The 22,377-nt window shown below is 41.7% G+C and overlaps 1 protein-coding gene across 2 annotated transcripts in view; it reads left to right on the top strand.

Moving 5' to 3' along the window:
* Positions 1-19,740, top strand: part of ZNF830 (zinc finger protein 830) — a 102,760-nt gene extending 83,020 nt beyond the window's left edge. For both annotated transcript variants that reach the window (XM_073630816.1, XM_073630817.1), the window contains exons 7-10: positions 3,202-3,265; positions 5,468-5,548; positions 13,636-13,712; positions 18,717-19,740. In XM_073630816.1, coding sequence (XP_073486917.1) covers positions 3,202-3,265; positions 5,468-5,548; positions 13,636-13,712; positions 18,717-18,894 — 400 coding nt within the window. In that variant the 3' untranslated portion in view covers positions 18,895-19,740. The remainder of the gene's footprint in view (positions 1-3,201; positions 3,266-5,467; positions 5,549-13,635; positions 13,713-18,716) is intronic.
* Positions 19,741-22,377: the final 2,637 nt, after the last annotated feature.

Below are 22,377 nucleotides of genomic sequence, written 5' to 3'. Positions count from 1 at the left end.
AATTATATAAAATGATTATATTTTATTATACAAAAGATCTAAAATATCATACAACATGTATGCTTATTTATAGTTAAAAAAACACAATTGTATTGTTTTTGTTTATAGGTTTGTCAGGAACCATAAACCAGGCGGAGACAGAAAATGTAGTTAAAAATCACACTTTTAATGAAATCGCAAAAAATAACAGTTTAGAAACGTATTCCAAAACAGAGCGGGTAATCAGACGAGCCGGGGTCAGAAAGCCAGATATCAGCGTAGTAAGGAGCCAATACAGGATCCGGTATCGTAAGAGAAGTCAGCCAGGCCAGGTCATACACAGGAACACACGAGAGATCATTGACCACACAAGGGCGAAGAGGATATGAGCTAAGCTGGTTAAATAGCCAAAAGGGGCTGGCTGTAGGCTGGGTTATTGAGGCGGGTTAATGGTAACCCAGATAAGTCGCTGTGAAAACAACAAGTGGCTGGTAATTAACCAAAAGCTGAGCAGCTTCTGAGCATTGAAAGAAAAGAGCTGCTTATAAATTAGCAGGAGCTCAGCTCTGACAAGGTTGAATCAATAGCATATAGTGATACAGCAATAGATGTTTACAGGCACAACAGATTACAATTCTGAATAGATATCTTCATGTGTCAACGTGTTTTGCTAGCAATAGCTTCCTCAGGATGCATTAAATTAATATAACAATTGTCTGAAAGGGAAAAATAACACTCTTAAAGGTAACTGTGTAAGTAATTATTTTGCATACATGTACATATATTATGTGAGACGTACCTCAACACCAGAGCACCAGCATGCAAAAGACTCCCTGGGCGAGCACTGGAGCATAGGGAGAGACTAAAGAGGCGGTCCCAGAGACTAATGTACCTATATGGAAAAGACTATGGGATCATATATATTGTAGTGTAAACTATATGCGGTTGATTCAACCTATTAGCAAAAACGATGCAATTTTGTTTTTAACTAAAAGCATGCATGTATGATATTTTAGTTCTTTTGTATAATAACATTTTTTGATTTTATATGAGTGTGTACTCCTTATATTGCCTATATAGTCCGATTCTCCCCTCTTTTTTTCTTTTTGTTCAATTTATACACCAAAGATGTTGGCCATGAGTGTCAGCCTTTTCTTTCTACATTTGCATGATAGTCTTAAATGTGAATCAAAATGATAATGTAAAAATAAAAAACCTACAAAAATGGCAAAAATTTTAAATGTTGTTGATGGACCTCCCGCAAAGCTTCAGTTGGATGATTTTTGGAGTATGGGAAGGTTCACTTTAAGCCCTAAAGCACATTGGACATTTTACTAACTCTCCTAGACTCATTTCCTCCTGGCAGCAGCATTTTGGCAGAAAAAAACGCTTGTAAACTCGTGTAATTAATTTTAATTGGCCAAAATAATATATTATTCTCGGCAATAAAATGAATAACGCTCAAGCACTAAACAAGCCTAGCACTTAGTTACGACATGTTTTTCTGCCAAAACTTTGCTACTCCTGAACACTGGCTGTGGATTTTTTTTCTAAATGCCTATGTGTACATAAACACCTATGATAACATGCAGGATTGTTTAGAGGCAGGAAAAAAGCCAAACACCTCCTAGGAGCAGCACAAAAATTGTCCGGTGTTTGGGACATATAGTAGATCTAGTCAGTAGCTATCTCTAACCTTCATTATTGAAGTAGAGGCAAGGTTTGCTTAACCGGTTTCCAACCAGCCACTGCGGTTTTACTGCGACAGAATAGCACGGGGGAATCAACGTTGCCTTATGTTGGTTCTGCTTTTGACCACTAGGGGGCGCGCGCAGCCGGAGGCACGATGACCGCCGGGCACCCGCGATCGCTCGTGACCCACCCCCACCTCAATCCCACCCCCCTCACAGTTAGAACACACCTAGGGAACACAGTTAACCCCTTGATCGCCCCCTAGTGTTAACCCCTTCCCTACCAGTGACATTTATACAGTAATCGGTGCATTTGTATAGCACTAATTGCTGTATAATTGTCACTGGTCCCAAATATGTGTCAAAAATGTCCGATCTGTCTGCCGCAATATCGCAGTCCTGCAAAAAATCGCTGATCACCTCCATTACTAGTATAAAAAAATAATAAAAATGCCATACATCTAGCCCCTATTTTGTAGACGCTATAACTTTTGTGCAAACCAATCAAGATACGCTTATTGCGATTTTTTTTTTTTCTTTCAAAAAATATGTAGAAGAATACATATCGGCCTAAACTGAGGAAAAATTTAGTTTTTGGTTTTTTTTTTAAAAAATTGGATATTTATTATAGGAAAAAGTAAAAGATATTGTGTTTTTTTTCGAAATTGTTGCTCTTCTTTTGTTTATAGCGCAAAAAATAAAAACTGCAGAAGTGATCAAATACCACCAAAAGAAAGCTCTACAGCGTTGCATGACCGAGCAATTGTCAGTTAAAATGACGCAATGCCAAATCGCAAAAAAATGCTCTGGTCATTAAGGGGGTAAAACCTTCTGGAGCTGAAGTGGTTAATATATCTGGACCTGCTCCCTCATACTAGATAGCAGCATGAAAAACTTTTAGGGAAAAAAAATGATTAAATATACCCACCTTTCCCAAAAATCTCAAGAAAGAGCACTCCAATGCAGTGCAAGAGCATCTACTTGTGAGATTTGGATGCTTGGTGTTGTTCCAGATCTCCCCAGAAGAAGAAAGATGACCTCATTATTACTGAAGGCCTAAACCCTGGGCATGATCCCTGATGATCAGTGCTGTCATGTGGGTAGTCCAAAAACTCTGATGTAAGGTAGCCCTTGGCCACTTTAAGACTAGAAATCTTTCCAGGTACCATCTGTAAAAAGTATTTTTGTTAGAACGCATTTGGCTTGTGGTGTACGAAGCCAAGATGGAAGACTAAGGCTTCAGGATTTCAGTATTCCCTATCGTGGTATGTTTGACAAGGACACATTGCATTCAAAATTGTTACCGACAGTAGAATGTGGTAACATACCCAGGATTCTGCCTGGAAATTAGGGTGGCTAATCATACTATTGAGCCTTAATATATAGTTTATATAAGAATGTGTGTGTTATTGTTTGGGCAATGAAAACTAAGCTGTGTGTTTTATAACTGCATTATATGCAATAACAGGTCCACAGTCCTACTTTCACATGTAGTGTTTATTTTACTATGTGTTTTTTTTTTTCAATTCAGGAAAGAGAATACAGCAGAAGCCTTACCTGAGGGATTCTTTGATGACCCAGAAGTTGATGCAAAGGCAAGTGTTTCTTCTTTTCTATGCAGTGCTACTTTAAATGCCATAATGGGATCATTAACACATTTAGAACAAAAATGGTCCATTTCATTTTAATCGTTAGTAGCTCCCCTGGCAGTGTTCCTCACATACACAACATATGGAGCCTATCACGAGCCATATCTTTTCTGATGAAAGAGGCTGCAGTAAAGTATATTTTAAGCCCAATGTCTTTTAGAATAGTAAATGTGAAGTATACTTTGAACAAGGTATAATCACTACATACTTGCAACCAAATAGCTGTAAACTGCTAATGATTTGTCTGATGGATCAGTAGAATTCGTAAAGTTGAATTGAAATACTAAAATGCAGTGTTTAGTCTTTTGCCATTTTGCCTATAAAACTGACCTAATTTGCTGCTAGATAACTCATTAATATTAACATGTACTCATTCCATTACAAGCCACCATTATTCACAGTACCTCTTTCATTAGAGCTTATAGAATGAAACTGAATGTCCGCATGCAAAGGAACCTCTTGCCTTTGTTATATTAAATCTGTAGGGAATTTGCCACACTTTCCAGAGGGAAACTGTTATTTAAACAGCTTGTTCAATCCTGCAGGACATTCACTTATGGCCTGTGAGCACCACACTGATCACTGTTTTTGCCAGCAAATCCCAACTATCAAAATGACAACTGGGACTTGCTCTGTTTACACAGCAGAAGCAAGAGGAGTTTGGAACATTGTTTATAGAGAGGTACCATTTAACATTAATATTTCATACTGTACTTAGTTTCTTCAAGCCTGGTTCACGCTGATGCGATTTCAGATGTGACCTGGGTCGCACTGAATCACATGACAATGGAAATAACCATTCCAATGGTGCCTGTTCAGATCAATGCAGTGCAGCTGTGATGGGACTTTGGGGAGGAAGAGTCCTGTGCTACTTTAGTGCATGCAATGTGATTTTGTGGTCCAAAGGCTTTAATGGAAGCACATCTAAATCACATCTACATGCATTTTTTAATATGTTTTTGTGTGTGATTCATGCTGATTGTTAGGAGCAGGCACCTGGTATGGATTTTCAAGAGGACCCCCCCAAAATCCATACTAGGCCCTTCAGTCTAGTATGGATTTAAAGGGGAACCCCCCCTAAAAACGTTAACACCCAGCCTTCACACGTGTGCATCTATGATGGCCTAAGGTTGTGTGCTGTTACCAACAGCTATCGGCCATGACTTCTAATCTGGAGCCATTGAAACAGACTTTAAATCATGTAAATGTTCTCAGAGCCAATCACAACAGTCACATGAGATGTAAGTTGGGGGTTAAAGCAACCCTACCAGTAAAAAAAATAAAATGAAATAAATAATATTTGCTCCTATTTAACTCCTTTATTAACCCTAATTGGCCGAATATTTAGAATTTTTCAAATTTTTTAACTATTTAATAATAACTGAGCCAAGGTTACCAACAGCTGTCGGCCATGGCTTCTGATTTGGAACCATTGAGACAGACTCGCAGTCATGTGACTGTTCTGAGAGCCAATCACAACAGTCACATGAGATATAAATTAGGTGTTAAAGCAACTCTACCTGTAAAAATATTAACTTTTAAATTGTAATACCTTTTTTATTTTTTAGCACCACAGTAAAATGTTAACATAAAAACTTTATTTAAATTGCAAATAACTTCGCCATGCTTTGTACCAGTGTCAAAATTTTAATGCTCAAAATGTGGAATATTTTTTTTTTCTGTTTTATTGCATCTTTGTGTCTATAGATTGCAAAGAAAATTCCCAAAACATGTTATATGTTTTACTCCCTTATTTAGATGCAGCTCTTTACTCTTTATGTGGCAACAAATGTGATCCTTGAGTCCTGCTAAGTTAGGCACCATTGTTCTGTACACTAGTTCAAGTGGACAGGGTAGTTTGTTCATGTGTGACACTCCTTAAAGACTATACACGATATACAAGTCTTAAGCGGTTTAAAGCTACAATCCAGTTTTCATTGTAAGTGGAAAATGTTTATTTGAGAGCAAATATGGAACTATGGCTTCTTGAATGTGCACAGATCGAATACATTGGTAATGCCTAGTTTTTAAGCCATTATTTATACAGAATTTTTATATATGTATTTTTATTGCCTTTATATAATATTTTATTACAGCTGTGGTCTATTCAAGGCAGCTTTCTACTGACTGATTGTGTTTCTTGTAAAGGTGAGAAAAGTAGATGCTCCCAAAGATCACATGGCTAAAGAGTGGGAAGAATTTCAGAAGGAAATGCGTCAAGTTAATACTGTGAGTATTGTACTACCTTTTTATTGCTACTTTGTATTTAGAAAATACACAGACATACCTGTATGTTTGGTGAGAGAGGGATAGCTACTAAAATGTTTGTTTTCATAAAACCTTAATAAAAACTGTCACAAATGTTTGCAAAAAAGGTTAAACAATTACCTCATTGACAAATTAGCAGGCTTAGATGCTTTGAGTGGGCAGGGTCAGGCCCAGCTTTTTGCAGGAAAAGCCCCTCTGGATCTACTGATCACTAAGATGTGACATACCTCTGTTTCTCTAATGTTTCATTGTATGCACTGTTTGAATCGCCCTGATTTGTTGCAGGTTTATTTACATAAAAGAAGTTTAACAGCTCCTATTTTCTGCATGAAAAACCCGCTGCATGAAACCACACCTTCCGCTAGTCCAACAACTTGTAACTAGATCAGCTCAATGCATATAGTTCTCTTGCGAATGGTTATTTTAATTTTATTTCACAGATTAAAACTACTAAAAAAAACTTAACGTGTATAATCAGGCATCACCCAAATTTTTCCCCCAGACTCCCTCTTCCTCCTCTAGATTATGGTACTGTATTATTTTTAAAGCTTTCCTTATGTTACTGTTGTGAGAAACCGTTTTTATTAATTGTGACATCATCACTAGGCTTGTAAAATTCTTGCAGGGGCAGCTGCTGGGAGTTCAGTTCCTCTTGATGTAGGCATACCCCTTGACCTATATCTCCGAGAGCCATTTCCCTACACACATTTTGTGGACGGACTATTAGTATCCAAAGTAGCAACATTGATTTGTTGGGAAAGAAATAAGCATGTAAAGAGGAACAAAGATGTGTCAGGTGCAGAGTTCTGAAGTCCAGTAGGTTGACAGTGTTGCTTGAGATTTTAGTTTAGCGAAGCCGTAGGTATTTTTGTGTATTTACAGTGTTTGTAACGGCTAAAATGTTGGGTACATATATTTTAATGGGTAAATTTAAGAAACTTTTCATAGCCTTTTTAAAAAACCCATCCAAATTTTCTTGGTTTATCCATTAAAATATTTTATGGGCTAATCTCTGTTAACCTCTTCCCACCTGCGATATAGCTGAAAGATGGCTACAGTGTGGGCCTAAATTGCCGGGCGGTTGTCCATGTACGTTCTCCTGTACATGAGCTGCCTGCGCACCCCCTGCAGGGCACGCGCTGTTTGCTTTGTGATCAGTGAGTAAATGAGACTTGGCTGATCACAGATCGAAGTAAGGGGCCGATCCCGGACCCTTACCATGTGATCAGCTGTCAGCCAATGACAGCTGATCACGTGATGTAAACAGAGCTGGTAATCGGCTCCATTTGGAATAAACGGGACACTGGTCCCGCACATAAAGCTAAATGCCGGGGGGTGTGTCCAAGATGTCGGCTTGAGCAGACGTGCTTCCCGGAGCTCTGCTAGAGACTGATCCTGTGACCCTATCCTGCCTGGTTTGTCTGCCTCTGAATTGAGCACTGGACCCCCTTATGCCGTCCAGATCATCCGCCAGACAGAAGAGCGGAAGAAGCTCCGATTTCCCCCTAATACAACTGAGCCTGCCGAGCCCGCAGTGTCCGGAGTAAAAAGCCCGCGCAGCCATTCCAATATGGCCACTCAGACGGCGGCTGAAGAGACTCCCTCTCTGTCCCTCCCTGGTATACCCGAGGTTATGGCAGCTATATCAGCTTGTCAAGCCACCCTGTCAGGGAAAATGGAGGCAGTGCAGACTGATATTGGGCTGATTAGGCAGGACTTGGAGAAGTTCCGTGGCCGGCTGGGGGTGGCTGAGCAGAGAGTAGGGCAAGTGGAGGATATTACAGAGGAGCACTCAGTGGCGATCCGGACCTTACAAAATAAAGTAAAGGTCCTTGAATATCGCGCCGAAGATGCCGAGAACAGAAGTAGGCGCAACAATTTGAGGATAGTGGGACTTGCAGAAGGAACGCAGGGGCAGAATTCAACTGTGTTTGTGGAAGACCTCCTGAGATCCCTGTTTCCTGGCGCCCAGCTTTCCCCTTAATTTACTGTGGAGAGGGCGCACAGAGTCCCGCCGCAGCGGGGACTGGCTGGTTCCCCACCCCGCACACTGATTCTGCGCCTGTTAAATTTCAGAGACAGGGATGAACTGTTGAGAGCTGCAAGAGCGTCAAAAGAAATCACATATCTGAATAATAAGTTGCTATTGTTCCCTGATTACACCATTGAAACCCAGAAACAACGCAGATCTTTTGATGCGGTTAAAGCTGCCATGAGGGCGAAGGGGATTAAGTACAGCATCCTTTTCCCAGCGAAGTTGAGAGTGGTAGATGGTGAGACGGTGCGTTTTTTCACCAACCCCAGAGAAGCTTCCTCGTGGTTGGAGTCACTGCCTTCCCTGAAGTGAGCACATCACTACATTCAAGTACCTGAAACATCATTACACTCAGTTGTTTAGAGCTGGTGAGGGAAACTCATACTTGTTTTGATCCCGAAGTTATCATGCTCCCAATGCCCTCCTGGTTTGAGGGGCGGCCTTTATCAAAAAGCAGACACTTCAAGACACCAGCATATATAGATCAGATGGCTATGGAGTCCCTGCATTTGTTGCGGAAGTTGGTAACAGTCCTACTGTCAGTTTGAAGGCAGACCATCATAGGATTGACATCCTTAATAATTCCAGGACGTAATTGATCTAAACATCTCAAGTTTTGTGCCCCTGGTTATTCCAGGAGAACTATATATACCTCTATACGTTTGGACAAATATGGTTCTCTAGCATCTCCTATTGGGAGGTAGGGTGGCCCCTGGCTGACTTGGATTGCGGTCCCCCCTCTGTGTAATTGAGGTAGGGGGGGTGGCTGACTTTCTGGTAGCTGGACCGGGACACGCCTCCTTGAGTGAGATACTCTAGTAGACTTGGGGGGTTTGGGGAAATATGCATGATCCCAGTTTCAGGGGTCTGCGGGGTGGGGGGTGGGGTGGGCAGCCGTTGCTGACCCTTGTTGGTTTTGGTTTTGGTTTAGTTTTTTTGTTTTTCACGGTGCATTTTTCACACGCTCCCTTTGTAGTATTAACCCATATCTCTGGTTGTGGTACAGAGTTATCTGACAAGATAGATATGCAGCTCATGTGGCTGGGGACAGGGGTATCATGTCTTCCGTCTGGGTGGTTTACCCTCCCCCCGAATCTGGGGCAGGATGGTAGTCCATGCTCCTTTATTCCTCCTCTATATACGCAGTATGGCTAGTTTTTCAATTCTTTCCTAGAATGTCCGAGGTCTGAATTCGGCTGTTAAGCGTTCTCTGGTCTTCAATTATCTTAAAAAGTATACCCCACACATCTGTATATTACAGGAAACCCACCTGGTGGGATCCCGAGTCCTTGGCCTCAAAAGGGCCTGGGTGGGCTCACATTATCACGCTACGTACTCCAACTATTCTCGGGGAGTAAGTATTTTGGTACACCGTTCCCTTTCATATCAACTTCAGGACATTAAGACTGACCCAGGCGGAAGATATGTCATTATGCATGTGGTAATTGATAATACATCATATGTGATTGTGGGACTTTATCTCCCGCCCCCTGCAGATATGTCCCTCCTATATGACATTATGCGTATAGTCATAAAATATGATACTCCATTTGTTATGTTGCTGGGGGACTATAATTTGGTTCTGTCTCCGGATGCTGACAGGCTCCACCAGTCGAATCGTAGGACTCCCGATCTTATGCAGTGGGCCGATACATTTGAACTTATTGACACATGGCGGCACTATAACCCTTCTGCTAGAATGTTTACATGCCATTCGTCTACCTTTCGGACCCTCTCCCGCATTGACCTGGGGTTTGTTACGCGGGCGGTGCTGCAGAGGGTTTCGAGGGTGCAAATCTTACCTAGAGGAATTTCCGATCATGCCCCTATGCTATTGACAGTGAGATCGGGGTCCACTGCTGGGCGGAGACTGTGGAGGCTGTCGGGACACTGGATTGCAGACCCTAAGGTACAGGAAGAAATATCAGAGGCATTGTGCCATTACTGGCTTGAAAATGTTAATTCAGTGGGTGCCTTGATGGGCTGGGATGCATTTAAGGGATGGCTGAGGGGTGAATATATTTCCCGCATTGCCCATAGTCAGAAGCAGTCTGTGCAGTCGCTGAAGGTATTAGAGGATGAGCTTCGAGAAAAAGAAGCTTGCTATGTTGCCACCCCTACCCCTCTTCATTATGGAGAATGGCAGTCTGCTCTACGGTCGGTTGAGCTCTTTAGAATAGACATGACAAAAAAATCAATGCTTAGCACTGCCCAGAGGATCTTCGAATACGGAGACAAGAATGGCAAATTACTGTCATGGTTGTCCCGGGGCCAGAACCCTAGTACCCATATTGGATGCGTCAGAGATGAGGGAGGTGCTCCTCTCACGAACACGGATGAAATTCTTGCTAGGTTCATGAGATATTATGGTTCCCTTTACTCTACTAGGGTGGATTATGACTCAGCGGAACTTGGGGCCTACTTGGATAGGGTGGAATTTCCATCCCTGTCCCAGGAGGCCAGTGAGAATTTAGAAAAGAACATTACATTGGAGGAAGTTCAGATCGCTATGACTCAGATGCAACCTGGGAAAACTCCTGGTGCAGATGGCATTCCGATCAAATTTTATACCACTTATCAAGTGTTTCTGGCTCCTAGGCTCACGGGGTTGTTTGCACAGTTTGCTGAACTCGGGTCATTACCAGAGTCTATGTCCGAAGCGGTAATTGTGCTGGTGCCCAAGCCGGGTAGGGATCCTGAAGACTGTGCGTCGTATCGACCGATTTCCTTAATCAATGTCGATGCAAAGCTGTTGGCCAAAATACTGGCGAATCGCCTGGCGCGGGTCCTGGATGACCTGGTACATGTGGACCAGACGGGATTCATGCCCGGTAAGGGAACTGACATAAACTTGAGGAGACTACAGCTCAACCTGACCATCCCCCATGATAATGCTGGATCCAGAGTGATTGCCTCACTCGACGCCGAGAAGGCATTTGACTCGGTCGAGTGGGGCTACCTCTGGGAGGTCCTGGGTAGATTTGGGTTTGGCCCTCATTTTTTGCGCTGGCTACGGTTGCTCTATGACAGGCCTTCTGCTTGTGTTAGGGCTAACGGGGGAGTTTCCGAGGGGTTTCTATTACAACGTGGCACGCGTCAGGGATGCCCTCTTTCCCCTTCCCTGTTTGCCCTGGCGCTGGAACCCCTGGCCATATTGCTCAGGGCGTCCCCGGGGGTGGAGGGGCTGCGGATCGGCTCCTTGGAGGAGAAGGTGTCATTATACGCCGATGACGCTTTGCTATACTTGCATGACGCGGACTCCTCCTTGCGGGCTGCTCTGGAGCTTTGGGTTTGGTCGATTCTCGGGAGTGCGAATAAATTGGACCAAGTCGGTGTTTCCTCTCGACCCCTTGGCGCGGGCCACGGCGGCCCCCACCCAGTTGCAGTGGGTTTCGAGTTTTAAATATCTAGGCATTCAAATAAGTCGGGACCCCTCGGAGTTCTACGAACTAAATCTTCGCCCTGTTCTGACGCAATTTAGAGCTAAGTGTGCCTCCTGGGGAAACCTCCCGCTTAATTTGTTAGGACGCATTAATTTGATAAAGATGGTTTTTCTTCCCAAATTCAATTACTTATTTAGAAATTCTCCAGCGTTGATCCCAAACACATTCTTTAGAGAACTGGATGGTTGTATTGGGTCCTTTATTTGGGGAGGGTCCACCCCTAGATTGGCACGATTCACCTTATGTCTTCCGGTGCGGTGTGGGGGACTGGCGTTGCCCAACTTCCGGGTTTATTACTGGGCGGCCATTTTGGTATCGGTCAGATGGTGGTTTCTCCGCTCTAGAGCCAACGCGGCGGTCTGCCTGGAGGCGGCTTTTCTGGGCTCCCTGGGAGACCTTGGGAATCTAGTGTATAGAGGACCTGGGGCTTATGTTAGTCTGCCGCTTCCAACTAGGACGACACTTAGAGTGTGGGTGGTAGCTAGAAGGAGGTTTCTCAAACCAAACCGCTGGTCACCCTTTCAACCTCTGTGGGGTAATACTAGTTTTCCATACTTCCGTACAATCCCAGACCCACAACTCTGGGCAAAGTATGGGGTGAAGACTATTCGAGACATTATGCCTGCTGGGAAATTATTGACATTTAAAGACCTCTCAGACAAGTTTAAGCTACCCAGGTGGATGTACTTCCGCTATCAGCAATTGCGCCATGCAGCGCGAGCGCAGTTCCCAGAACCTATTGTCCTATCCATGGATCCCATAGAGGAGCTTTTGGCTCGGGAGTCGCTTTCCAAGCCTCTCTCCTTCCTGTACCTGTCTCTGCTCAGCTTGGACTCTCCCAGACTGGAGAGGCTGTGGGAGACTTGGAGGGCGGACATTCCCACCTTGGAAAGAGAGGAATGGAACGAATGTTTTGAGGAAGGCTTTGGGTTGGTTATCTCATCCCGGGATAAAGTAATACAGGCCAAGTTTCTTCATAGGGTGTATTACACCCCGCAGCGACTGCACAGACTGTACCCCTTGAGAGATCCCTTGTGTGGTAGGTGTAGGAGGGATGTGGGGACATATTTTCATATGTTTTGGACTTGTCCTGAAGTGACCAAGTTCTGGGCTGCAGTTTTTGAAGCCATTAATGAGCATGTTGGGTTAGCACTGACGCCATCGCCGGAGTTGGCACTACTTGGGATACAGGAAGACGATCAAACACCAAGATATACTAAACTCCTAATTGCATTTCTGCTTTATTATGCCAAAAAAATGATTCTGCTTAGGTGGACATCTGCAACCCCCCCCACCATGACGCTTTGGGAAGAAACTATTAATAAGGCTCTCCCACTGTACAAAATGACATATTTGAACAGAAAATGTCCCAAAAAATTTGAGGGTATTTGGTCACCCTGGAGAGCTTAAGGGTTTAGTCTAAAATATATGATGGATAGTGTACATGACTGCTGTCTGAGATGCTCTTTCCTCCCCCCCTCCCCGTTTTTCCCCTTCCCCTTTCCTCCCCTCCCCCTTTCCTCTACCCCACCCTCCCCTTCCCCCCCCCCCCCCTACCTAGTTTTACCCCATCCGGGTATATGATGTTAGAAACTGGGAAATCTTCCCTTATTTATTTGTTTTCTATTTGACTAAAATAAATTATAGTCTATGGAAGGTTTAAACTGCTAAATTACATGATCTGCGAGTTGAGGGATACTATTGCTTGTATTCTCGTGATTTTACCATCCATATATGACATGTATGACATACCACTTACTTCTTTCTGTCTGTACCATGATGATTTTTTTATCAATAAAATGAGATTTTTGACTGTGAAAAAAAAAAAAAAAAGCTAAATGCCACGATCAGTGCCGCCTGTCTATCAGAGCTGCCTATCAGAGCCGCCAATTAGTGCCCATTAATGCAGCCTCATCAGGGCACAACAATGAAGGAGAAAAATTACCTGGTTGCTAAATTTTGTAACAAACTATGAAAAAGTTTTTTTTTTTTTTTTTTTTCTTGTTTTTTTTTTCTGTCTTTTAATGTTTGTTTAGCAAAAAAGAAAAGCCCCAGTGGTGATTAAATACCACCAAAAGAAAGCTCTATTTGTGTGAAAAAAATGATAAAAATGTCATATGGGTACAGTGTAGCATGACCGTGCAACTGTCATTCATTCAGTGACGGCGTTGAAAATTGGCTGGGGCAGGAAGGGGCTTTAAGTGCCCAGTAAGCAAGTGGTTAAAGAATATCTACTTCGTTACGTGCAGGAAGTGTGCATTAATGGTTCAGAAAAACATGTACTCCGCACCTGCTGGGGGTTGCTAGCAGCCATGTGTCTTTTGTATAAATCAACACCTTAAATTACCCTAAGATCAACAATCCCTCCACAGGTACTGATGGTGATTTCCCAGGGTGTTAGACAACACCTTTGTAAGCCGTGTATTTGGGGAGTGGTTTAGCATGGGGTAGTTGGTTCTTGGTGTTTTTTCCAATTATGCAAAGGTGTGCCATAAAATGAATTTCTAATGTAACTAATGTAATGTCTGCTTATGTGAACTACATTCCCATTGTAACACTTTATGTTAAAGGTGTCTGAAGCAATTGTGGCAGAAGAAGACGAGGAAGGTCGACTGGATCGGCAGATTGAGGAAATTGATGAACAGATGTACGCAGACTGGTTTGGCTTTTTAGGGATAAAGTTTTGTTTCTTCATTTTTAAACTTTGTGATTTTGCTATTTGCAGAAGTGGAACTTTTCTTTGACCTCAAATTACCCATGCTGCAGTTTGGTTCATTGAAAGTTGCAATTAACTAAGGTCTCACTTGACAGGTTTCTTGTTAGAGCTTTTTCAAACAACCATACAGACAAGTTATTTTCACAGGCCTCTTCTGGCCAAGTATCACCTAATTAATGCAATAGGATGGACTTTATTTTCACAAAACTTTTTTTTATTTCGCAGAGCCAAATACTCAGATGCTCCAGTCTTAAATGCAAACTTTTTAGGATGTCCTAGGCAGCTTTTTTGTTGCAAGTAACTACAATGTTAACTTTCCACATATCCTTACAGTATACGTAGGTGGAAAGATTATATAATCCTAAGCAGCATTACAGTCATGGTGTGTATTAATATGCACATAATGATACTTTGAGGAAGATTTATAAGAGAAGATGCAGAGAATCCAGTATGGAATTGTTTTGGCATGTGCTTCACATTATTGCTTTGGATCTACTTCCTCATATTGACAATGGTGGACCAAGTCTGTGCAATTTTTCCCAGCATGGCCTCTGTAAATCGCAGAACGTGATGGACAGAAATGCAAATTTGGCAGATAACACAGCTGCTTTTAATATGTTTCATCCGTGTATGTAAATGTGTGCCTGGCATTTGGCATTTAGCGATATAAAAAGTCTACACAACCTAGGTTTCTGTGATGTAAAAAAATGAGACAAAGATAATTAATTGCAGAACTATTTCTACGTTTAATGCGACCTACAGTATAAACTGAACAAGTCAATTGAAAAACAAACTGAAATCTTTTAGGGGGAAAGTAAAAAAAAACTAAAATAATGTGGTTTGCATGAGTGTGCACACCCCCTTATAACTGGAGATGTAGCTGTGTTCAGAATTGAGCAATCACATTCAAACTCATGTTAAACAGGATTCAGTACACACCTGCCATCATTTCAAGTGCCTCTGATTAAAGTGTTTGTTAACATAAAAAAAATGGGATCCTTGTTCCCTTAAAGCATGTTATACAGTGCTTGTGCTGTGTAATTTGGCCACCTGTATCACCTGAAATACCTGGCTGAGCTTGCCAATTTCTACCCTCCCCCCTGTAGGCTGACCACAGTATATCAGGGCTGCTGAGTCCTGACACTGATCAAGCGTATGTGCAGCTGCAGGAATATCTGGCAAGTACTGGCTGTTTGGAACACATGACCTCTCCTGTATTCTTCATATGTCTGGGCTTTGGGCTAAATTTTGCAAAAAGTAATCTGAAGTCTCCCAAAAGCATATATGGGAAAATGTGTTATGGTCTTCTGAAATTCAACTTTTTTGGCCATAATTCCAAAAGATATATTTGCTGCAAAAACAACACTGCACATCACCAAAAGAACACCATACCCACAGTGAAGCATGGTGGCGGCAGCATCATGCTTTGGGGCTTTTTTTCTTCAGCTAGAACAGGGGCTTTAGTCAAGGTAGAGGCAAATACTAGTCAATATTGGCACAAAAAATTCAGGCTTCTGCTTGAAAGCTGAACATAAAGAGGAACTTCATCTTTCAGCATGACAGTGACCCAAAGCATACTGTACATCCAAATCAACAAAGGAATGGCTTCACCAGAAGAAGATTCAAGTTATGGAATGGCCCAGACCTTAATCCGATTGAAAATCTGTGGGGTGTTCTGAAGAGGGCTGTGCACAGGAGATGCCCTCGCAATCTGACAGATTTGGAGTGTTTTTGCAAAGAAGAGTGGGCAAATATTGCCAAGTCAAGATGTGCCATGCTGATAGACTCATACCCAAAAAGACTGAGTGCTGTAGTTAAATCAAAAGGTGCTTCAACAAAGTATTAGTTTAAGGGTGTGCACACTTCTGCAACTATATTATTTTAGTTTTACATTTTTTCTTCTCTCAACCTAAAAGATTTCAGTTTGTTGTTCAACCGAGTTGTACAGTTTATAGGTCACATTAAAGGTAGAAAAAGTTCTGAAATGATTTATCTTTGTCTCATTTTTTTACATCACAGAAACCTGACATTTTAACAGGGGTGTGTAGACTTTTTATATCCACTGTACAAGACTAAACTTTTTGCCCCCAAAGCTCTCCAGCACCATCTAGCAGGCACCTGTTTTGTTTCCACAGGAGCAAATCTTTCTGCATGTTAAGTCCTTAAATACCTTAACCACTTGAAGACCAGGCATTTTTTGGCGCTTTTTGTATACATGTGAAAATCAGGTTTTTTTTTTTTTTTTTTTGCTAGAACATTACTTAGAACCCCCAAACATCATATATTTTTTTTTTAAAGCAGAGGCCCTAGAGAATAAATTGGTTAGTTTTGCAATTTTTTTATGTGACAGTGTTTGTGCAGTGGTTTTCCAAACGCAATGTTTGGGGAAAAAAATAAACCTTTTTAAATTTTATTGCAAAAAAAACACAATACATAACCCATTTTTTTTGTAAAATATAAAAGTTGATGTCACGCCGCATAAATGGATACCAAACCTGTCATGCTTTAAAATTGCGCACGCCTGCCCAGCGGCAACAAACTACATTAATTTTACTATCCAAAGGCGACACTTTAAAAGCCTTTACAGAGTTCCACTTTATATCTACAGAGGTCTAGTGCTAGAATTACTGCCCATGATCTGACATTCGCAGCGATACCTCACGTATGTGGGACGATCGCTGTTTGCGTGCATGCAGGACCGACACACATGTTCGCCTTTGCGCAGTAGCATGGGGGCACTTTAAATTTTTTCATTTTATTTTTTTATTTTTACACTGTTGCTTTACATTTTATTTATTTTTTGATAACTTTATTGCTGTCACAAGGAATGGAAACACCCTAGTGAAAGCAATAGTCATGTGACTGGTACTCTTTATTGTGGTATTGGTGGTCAATAAGACCCCAAATCCCTCCTCTGCACTTGAAAGCATTAAAAACGCTAGGATCGGCGTTTTTAAAGACTTTCGATTTTCAAAAAATGACACAGATGACAGCTAGGTTAACTGAAAGTAATGTCATCGCTTCCAGGTTACCATAGTGGGGACCCGATCAAAGCTAATTCCAGCTTTGTATGGGTCCCCGGCCAGCCAGCGAATGCGGAGCCCGAGAGAGCTGTGAGGGGACATCTCCAGTTGCTATTACAAGAGAGTCGACTGTCTGCGTTAAAAGAAAAACGGTACCGGGGTGACATGTTTTGGCAGGAAGTGGTTAAAGGATTCAAAGTTCACTTTTAAATAAAAAAAAAGCACATCATTGGTGCAATGCAGGACTTCTACAGACACCCGGTGTAAGCTGTCTACCCGTACATCGTACAGGCAGGCAGTTTCACAAGAATCCATGAACTACCAGAACTCTCAACAGTGCCCTGGTAATTCATTGAGAACTACAAGCCGACAGCCGCAAAGGCTGTCGGTACTTGTAGCTTATTCATTCACAGAGCTCTGACTGAACGGTATGGCCGCATTATTTTCAAATATTGACAGTAGCTACCGGGAGAAGATCCCTGGCCTACTGTCTCGTGGAGTGCGGGGTTGGGGAGTGGCTGCAGGATTGGGAACATGTTACCTGTTCCACCCTAAAAACGGGTGGAACAGGTAACATGTTCCCGAAGGAAAAAGTTTCTATTTAACCCCTTTGGTTAACCCTAATCAACTTCTTACTCCGCCACCTCTTCCTGGCTATTATGTTTCAATCACAACTGACAATTATTTGTCAATGTGTTTGAACATTTTGGTCCTTTATTTTTTTTTTTTTTAGTGAAGCTTTAAAAAAAAAAAAAAAGTGCAAAATTGAAAAAAGGTTTTTATTTAATTTGTATGCTTTGTAATAGAAGAACTATTTTGATGTCATTATACACAGAATAAATTATAGAATAACATGTGCAGTCTTATTATCCCAAAACACTTGTTATAAAATTAACGCTTGTCAAACTAAAAAAAAATGTTTTGTTACATCTTCTTTTTATAGATTTTATAGATCTTTTTATAGATTGCATAGGCTATGCAATATGATTGGTGGGGGTATACTAAAACTGGTGAACACAGAATCTGGTGCAGCTGTTCATAGTACCCAATCAGCTTTCAGGTTTTATTGTCAAAGTTTAAAGGGTAACTCCACTTTTGTGGGGATAAAAAAAATAGCAAAGAAAAAATATAGCGTATACAATTGGCACACAAGTTATGTTGTAATTGAATGTTATTAAAAATGACCTTTCTATTTCAATCTGCAGCGCTGCAATTTTCTGAAAATTCAATTCAATATGGCAACCTGGAGGTTTTCTGTACACAGAATGCCCCAGAAACATAATTTCCTGCTTGTGTGATTGGCTCACAGATTTCCCCAGAAGTCTGCATTAAGATACAAGTCACATTTCAGGAATTCCCTGCAACAAAAATGTCTTTTGTGGTGAGATACTTCAATAGGAAATCACATCTAGAGGGATGCAAGCCCAGCAGCTTTCCTCGTTAGTGCCCTGCAGCTGATTGATAATTATGAAACCACTCCCATAAGACTCACTTTCACATATGGACTCACACAAACACACTGGGATTTCTTCAGAATAACAAAAGGTAGGAATCTGCAACAAAGTTTGTTAAACATTCCAGAGTGAAATGTTTTTTAGTCAACAAAAGTGGAGTTACTCTTTAAATGAATAAGCTGAAGTTAGAAGCTGATTGGTTACTATATACTTAGCTGCACTAGATTCTTTGTGCATCAGTTTTAGTAAATCTCCCCCACTATGTATTATTTTGTTATATTTGTGACAATTTTTTTGCCAGATCAACAAGCCTATAGCAGAAGAGTAAAATTGCTTTGATCCTTAGGCGGGTATACAGGTTTGAGAGCTGAAGTAGTTCAGTAAGATTGTTTCCACGACTTGGAAGATTTATAGAATTGTATCTTAGTATGTATTTATTCTTTTGCTCTCTCTTGCAGTGAATGCTACAGGCGAATTGAACATTTAAGAGACCGCAGAGATATCTTAAATGAGTCATTGAATGAAGTTATGAAGTCAAAAGCAGGCAAAAGGGAACAGGATGCTGAAAGTGATGATGATGAGTTGTTACCAGTCATGATTGGTCAGAATTGGCGAGAAAAAGGGGCTTTTCTGTAGCTTAGAGATATTTTGAAAAAAGGTTTTCTTCTGACAAAAGACCCTCACAAACTGATTTACTGTTTTCCCTCATGGTCGGATCAGATATTCCTATGCAAGAATCTAATATCCCTGAAGTATATCATCTTTTTATCAGGAGGACAAATAAATGACATCAACGTATATGAAATGGAACTGAGTGCTATTGTACATTGAAGTTTTTAGTAAATTCCCTGTGGCATCTTTTTTTTTTTTTTTTTGTCTAATAGTTTTCTCAGATTGTTATCTTTTAAGGTATCCTGTCGCTATTCCAAACAAACTGAATGCAATGCATACTGTAAAAGAACAGGCTACATATGTATCTGTCCAGCAGAAGGTTTCGCTTACTTTATTATCTCTGGATGCTGCTGTAATCCTACTGTTATAGGTTTTGGATTGCATGTCTCCAACTGTGAGCTGTGGTTTCTCCTGCGATCACTACTGTGTCATGTAGGGGCATAGGGGTTCAGCAGGAGGAACCACAGAGCAAGACAGGAGACCCGCTATCTGACATTCCTGGTAGTGTGCAGAGGAACTCTTGAAGCAGAAGAAGATTTCCCTCATTCCCTGTTGGACAGGTAAGTATTTAGCCAAACTTTTTACAGGGTGTGTCTTGTTGAGTCTTTTTAGGATATCATCAGGGTCACTTTAAGTGTCATAATTTGTGCTGTGTTTTTTGCTATTAGTATTTTGTAACATTTTGTACAGTTATAGATTTTGAAACTATAAAACGTATTATGGGCTGTAACATTTGATAGATTCCGTTTGGGTGTTTATAAAGTTTGTGAAAATTTTGAAGATGTATATAAACACTTTCTTTTGAATTCATTTTTTTCAGTTGCCATAACTGTAAGAATAGATTTACAGTTTGTATGCAACTGAAAACAGATACTGTTTTGTGTTAAAAAGGTTGTAAACTCCTTTAAAAAAACAAAAAAAAAACCTGTAAGACAAAGGCATAATGAGCTAGAATGCATGGCATATTAGCTCATTATAAAATACTTACCTTAGAATGAAGCCTTCCAGTGGCGCCCGCACACCACTGAGACGGCTGACATTTTCCCTGGCATTTCTCTTGGGTTCGTAGGCGCTGTGAGTGACCGGAGCCGCGATGACGTCACATGCGCGCTGGAGCCGCCATTCATGGCACAGGGCTCAGAAAGAGCGGCACCTGTGGTCGTTCCTTCACATTTAGGAGAGATTTACACTACCAATAGGAAAGCCTTATTATAGGCTTACCAATAGGTAAATGTCTGCAGAGGAAGTTTACTTCCTCTTTAAAGTGTAACTAAAGGCATTTTGGATAGAGTCGAGAGGGGTTAGAACACCTGTAAGGTCTTATTGCTGTCTGTGCCTGTTAAGGGATTTTCTCTCACTTCCAGTTTAGGCTGTGGGACAGAAAGTTAAGGGAAATCACCCCTATAACTGACTGGTTATAACCCTCCCTTACTCTATCCAAAATGTAAAAAAAAAAAAGTTTTGCCCTTAGTTCTACTTTGAACTAGAACTTTAGTGTTCATACCCCTTTTTTATGTTATAGACCAACACAAAGTGGCACCTAGTTGTGAAGTGGAATGAAAATGATGGTTTACAAAATTACAAACAAATATCTGAAAAGTGTGGTGTACATTTGTATTCAGCCCCCTTTACTCTGATACCCCTAACTAAAATCTAGCGGAACCAGTTGCCTTCAGAAGTTACCTAATTAGTAAATAGACCCACCTGTGTGTAATTTAATCTCATTATAAATACAGCTGTTCTGTGAAACCCTCAGAGGTTTGTTAGAGAACCTTAGCGAACAAAAGGCATCATGAAGGCCAATGAAAATACCAGACAGGTCAGGGATAAAGTTGTGGAGACGTTTAAGGCAGGGTTAGGTTATAAAAAAAATATCTCAAGCTTTGAACATCTCACGGAGCACTGTTCAATCCATCATCCAAAAATGAAAAGAGTATGGCACAACTGCAAACCTACCAAAACATGGCTGTCCACCTAAACCAGGGGTCAGCAACCTGTAGATCGTGATCTACCAGTAAATTGCAGCCAGGTGACTGGTAGATCGCAGTCTGGGCTTGCTGACCCGTCATCCCTGAGCATCAGAGTGTAATGCAGAGGGACTATTTGTAAAGTTGGAGCTGTTGTAGGGGGCATCTCTTATCCCAGCTAGCGGTCTCCAGAGTTGTGCCAGTAGCAGGAGAGAAGAGATTTTCAGGTCAGTATAAAGCAATACAATGGGCATAATAGCAGCATTGTGTTGCTTTCTCACCACCTGCTTTTAACCCCTTGGACCCCGCAGAAGCATGTCGTTGCAGGGCGCTTGCAGAATGGCCCTGTTTACTTGAATTGGTCATGATTGTCAGGCGGTAGCACCTACCAAAAGCAACAAGGAGCTTATTTCCTGCTGCAGCATGTGTACACCCTTTGGCTGCTGCCTCAGGGATTGGGGGGTGGCAAAACTGTGAATCAACCGCAGGGTTTTACTACTCTCTAATTTTTATGTGTTCACAAGCCCTAATGGTGCTGTTGCCAATTAAGGGCATATTCACAGTGCAGCAGGAACTGCTGCTTCTCTAAAAAACGATCGGAGTGTGTTCGACAGGTGGTGAGGAGGTGATAGGTTTCCTCCTCACCACCTGATATAAACCCATGATTACTGTGCAATGCATGCGATTGCAGCATGGTAGTATGGCAATTAGAGGTTTAAATCAGGTGAGAGGAGGCGACAATGTGCCCAGTGATCTTTTACTTCTCCCTTGTTGTTCAGGTGGATCTCCACCTTTTTAAGGTTGCCTACCCCTGACCTAAACTGAAAATCTGGGCAAGCAAAGCATTAATAAGAGAGGCCCATGATAACTCTGGAGGAGCTGCAGAGATCCGCAGCTCAGGTGGGAGAATCTGTCCACAGGACAACTATTAGTTGTACACTCCACAAATCTGGCCTTTATGGAAGAGTGGCAAGAAGTAAACAATTGTTGAAAGAAAGCCATAAGAAGTCCCGCTTGCAAGAAGCCATGTGGGGGACACAGCAAACATGTGGAAGAAGGTGCTCTGGTCAGATGAGACCAAAAGTGAATTTTTTGGCCTAAAATCAAAACGCTATGTATGGCAGAAAACTAACACTGCACATCACCCTGAACACACCATCCCCACCGTAAAACATGGTGGTGGCAGCATCATAATGTGGGGATGCTTTTCTTCAGCAGGGACAGGGAAGCTAGTCAGCGTTGATGGGACGATGAATGGAGCCAATTACAGGACAATCTTTGAAGAAAACCTATTAGAGTCTGCAAAAGACTTGAGACTGGGGCGGAGGTTCACCTTCCAGCAGGACAACGACCCTAAACATACAGCCAGAGCTAAAAATGAAATAGTTTAGATCAAAGCATATTCATGTTAGAATGGCCCAATCAAAGTCCAGACCTAAATCCAATTGAGAATCTGTGGCAAGACTTTCTGATTACAGAT

Source organism: Aquarana catesbeiana, linkage group LG05 (genome assembly GCF_042186555.1).
Source record: "Aquarana catesbeiana isolate 2022-GZ linkage group LG05, ASM4218655v1, whole genome shotgun sequence".
NCBI classification, from domain to species: domain Eukaryota; kingdom Metazoa; phylum Chordata; class Amphibia; order Anura; family Ranidae; genus Aquarana; species Aquarana catesbeiana.
This window is presented reverse-complemented; position numbering and strand designations above follow the sequence as displayed.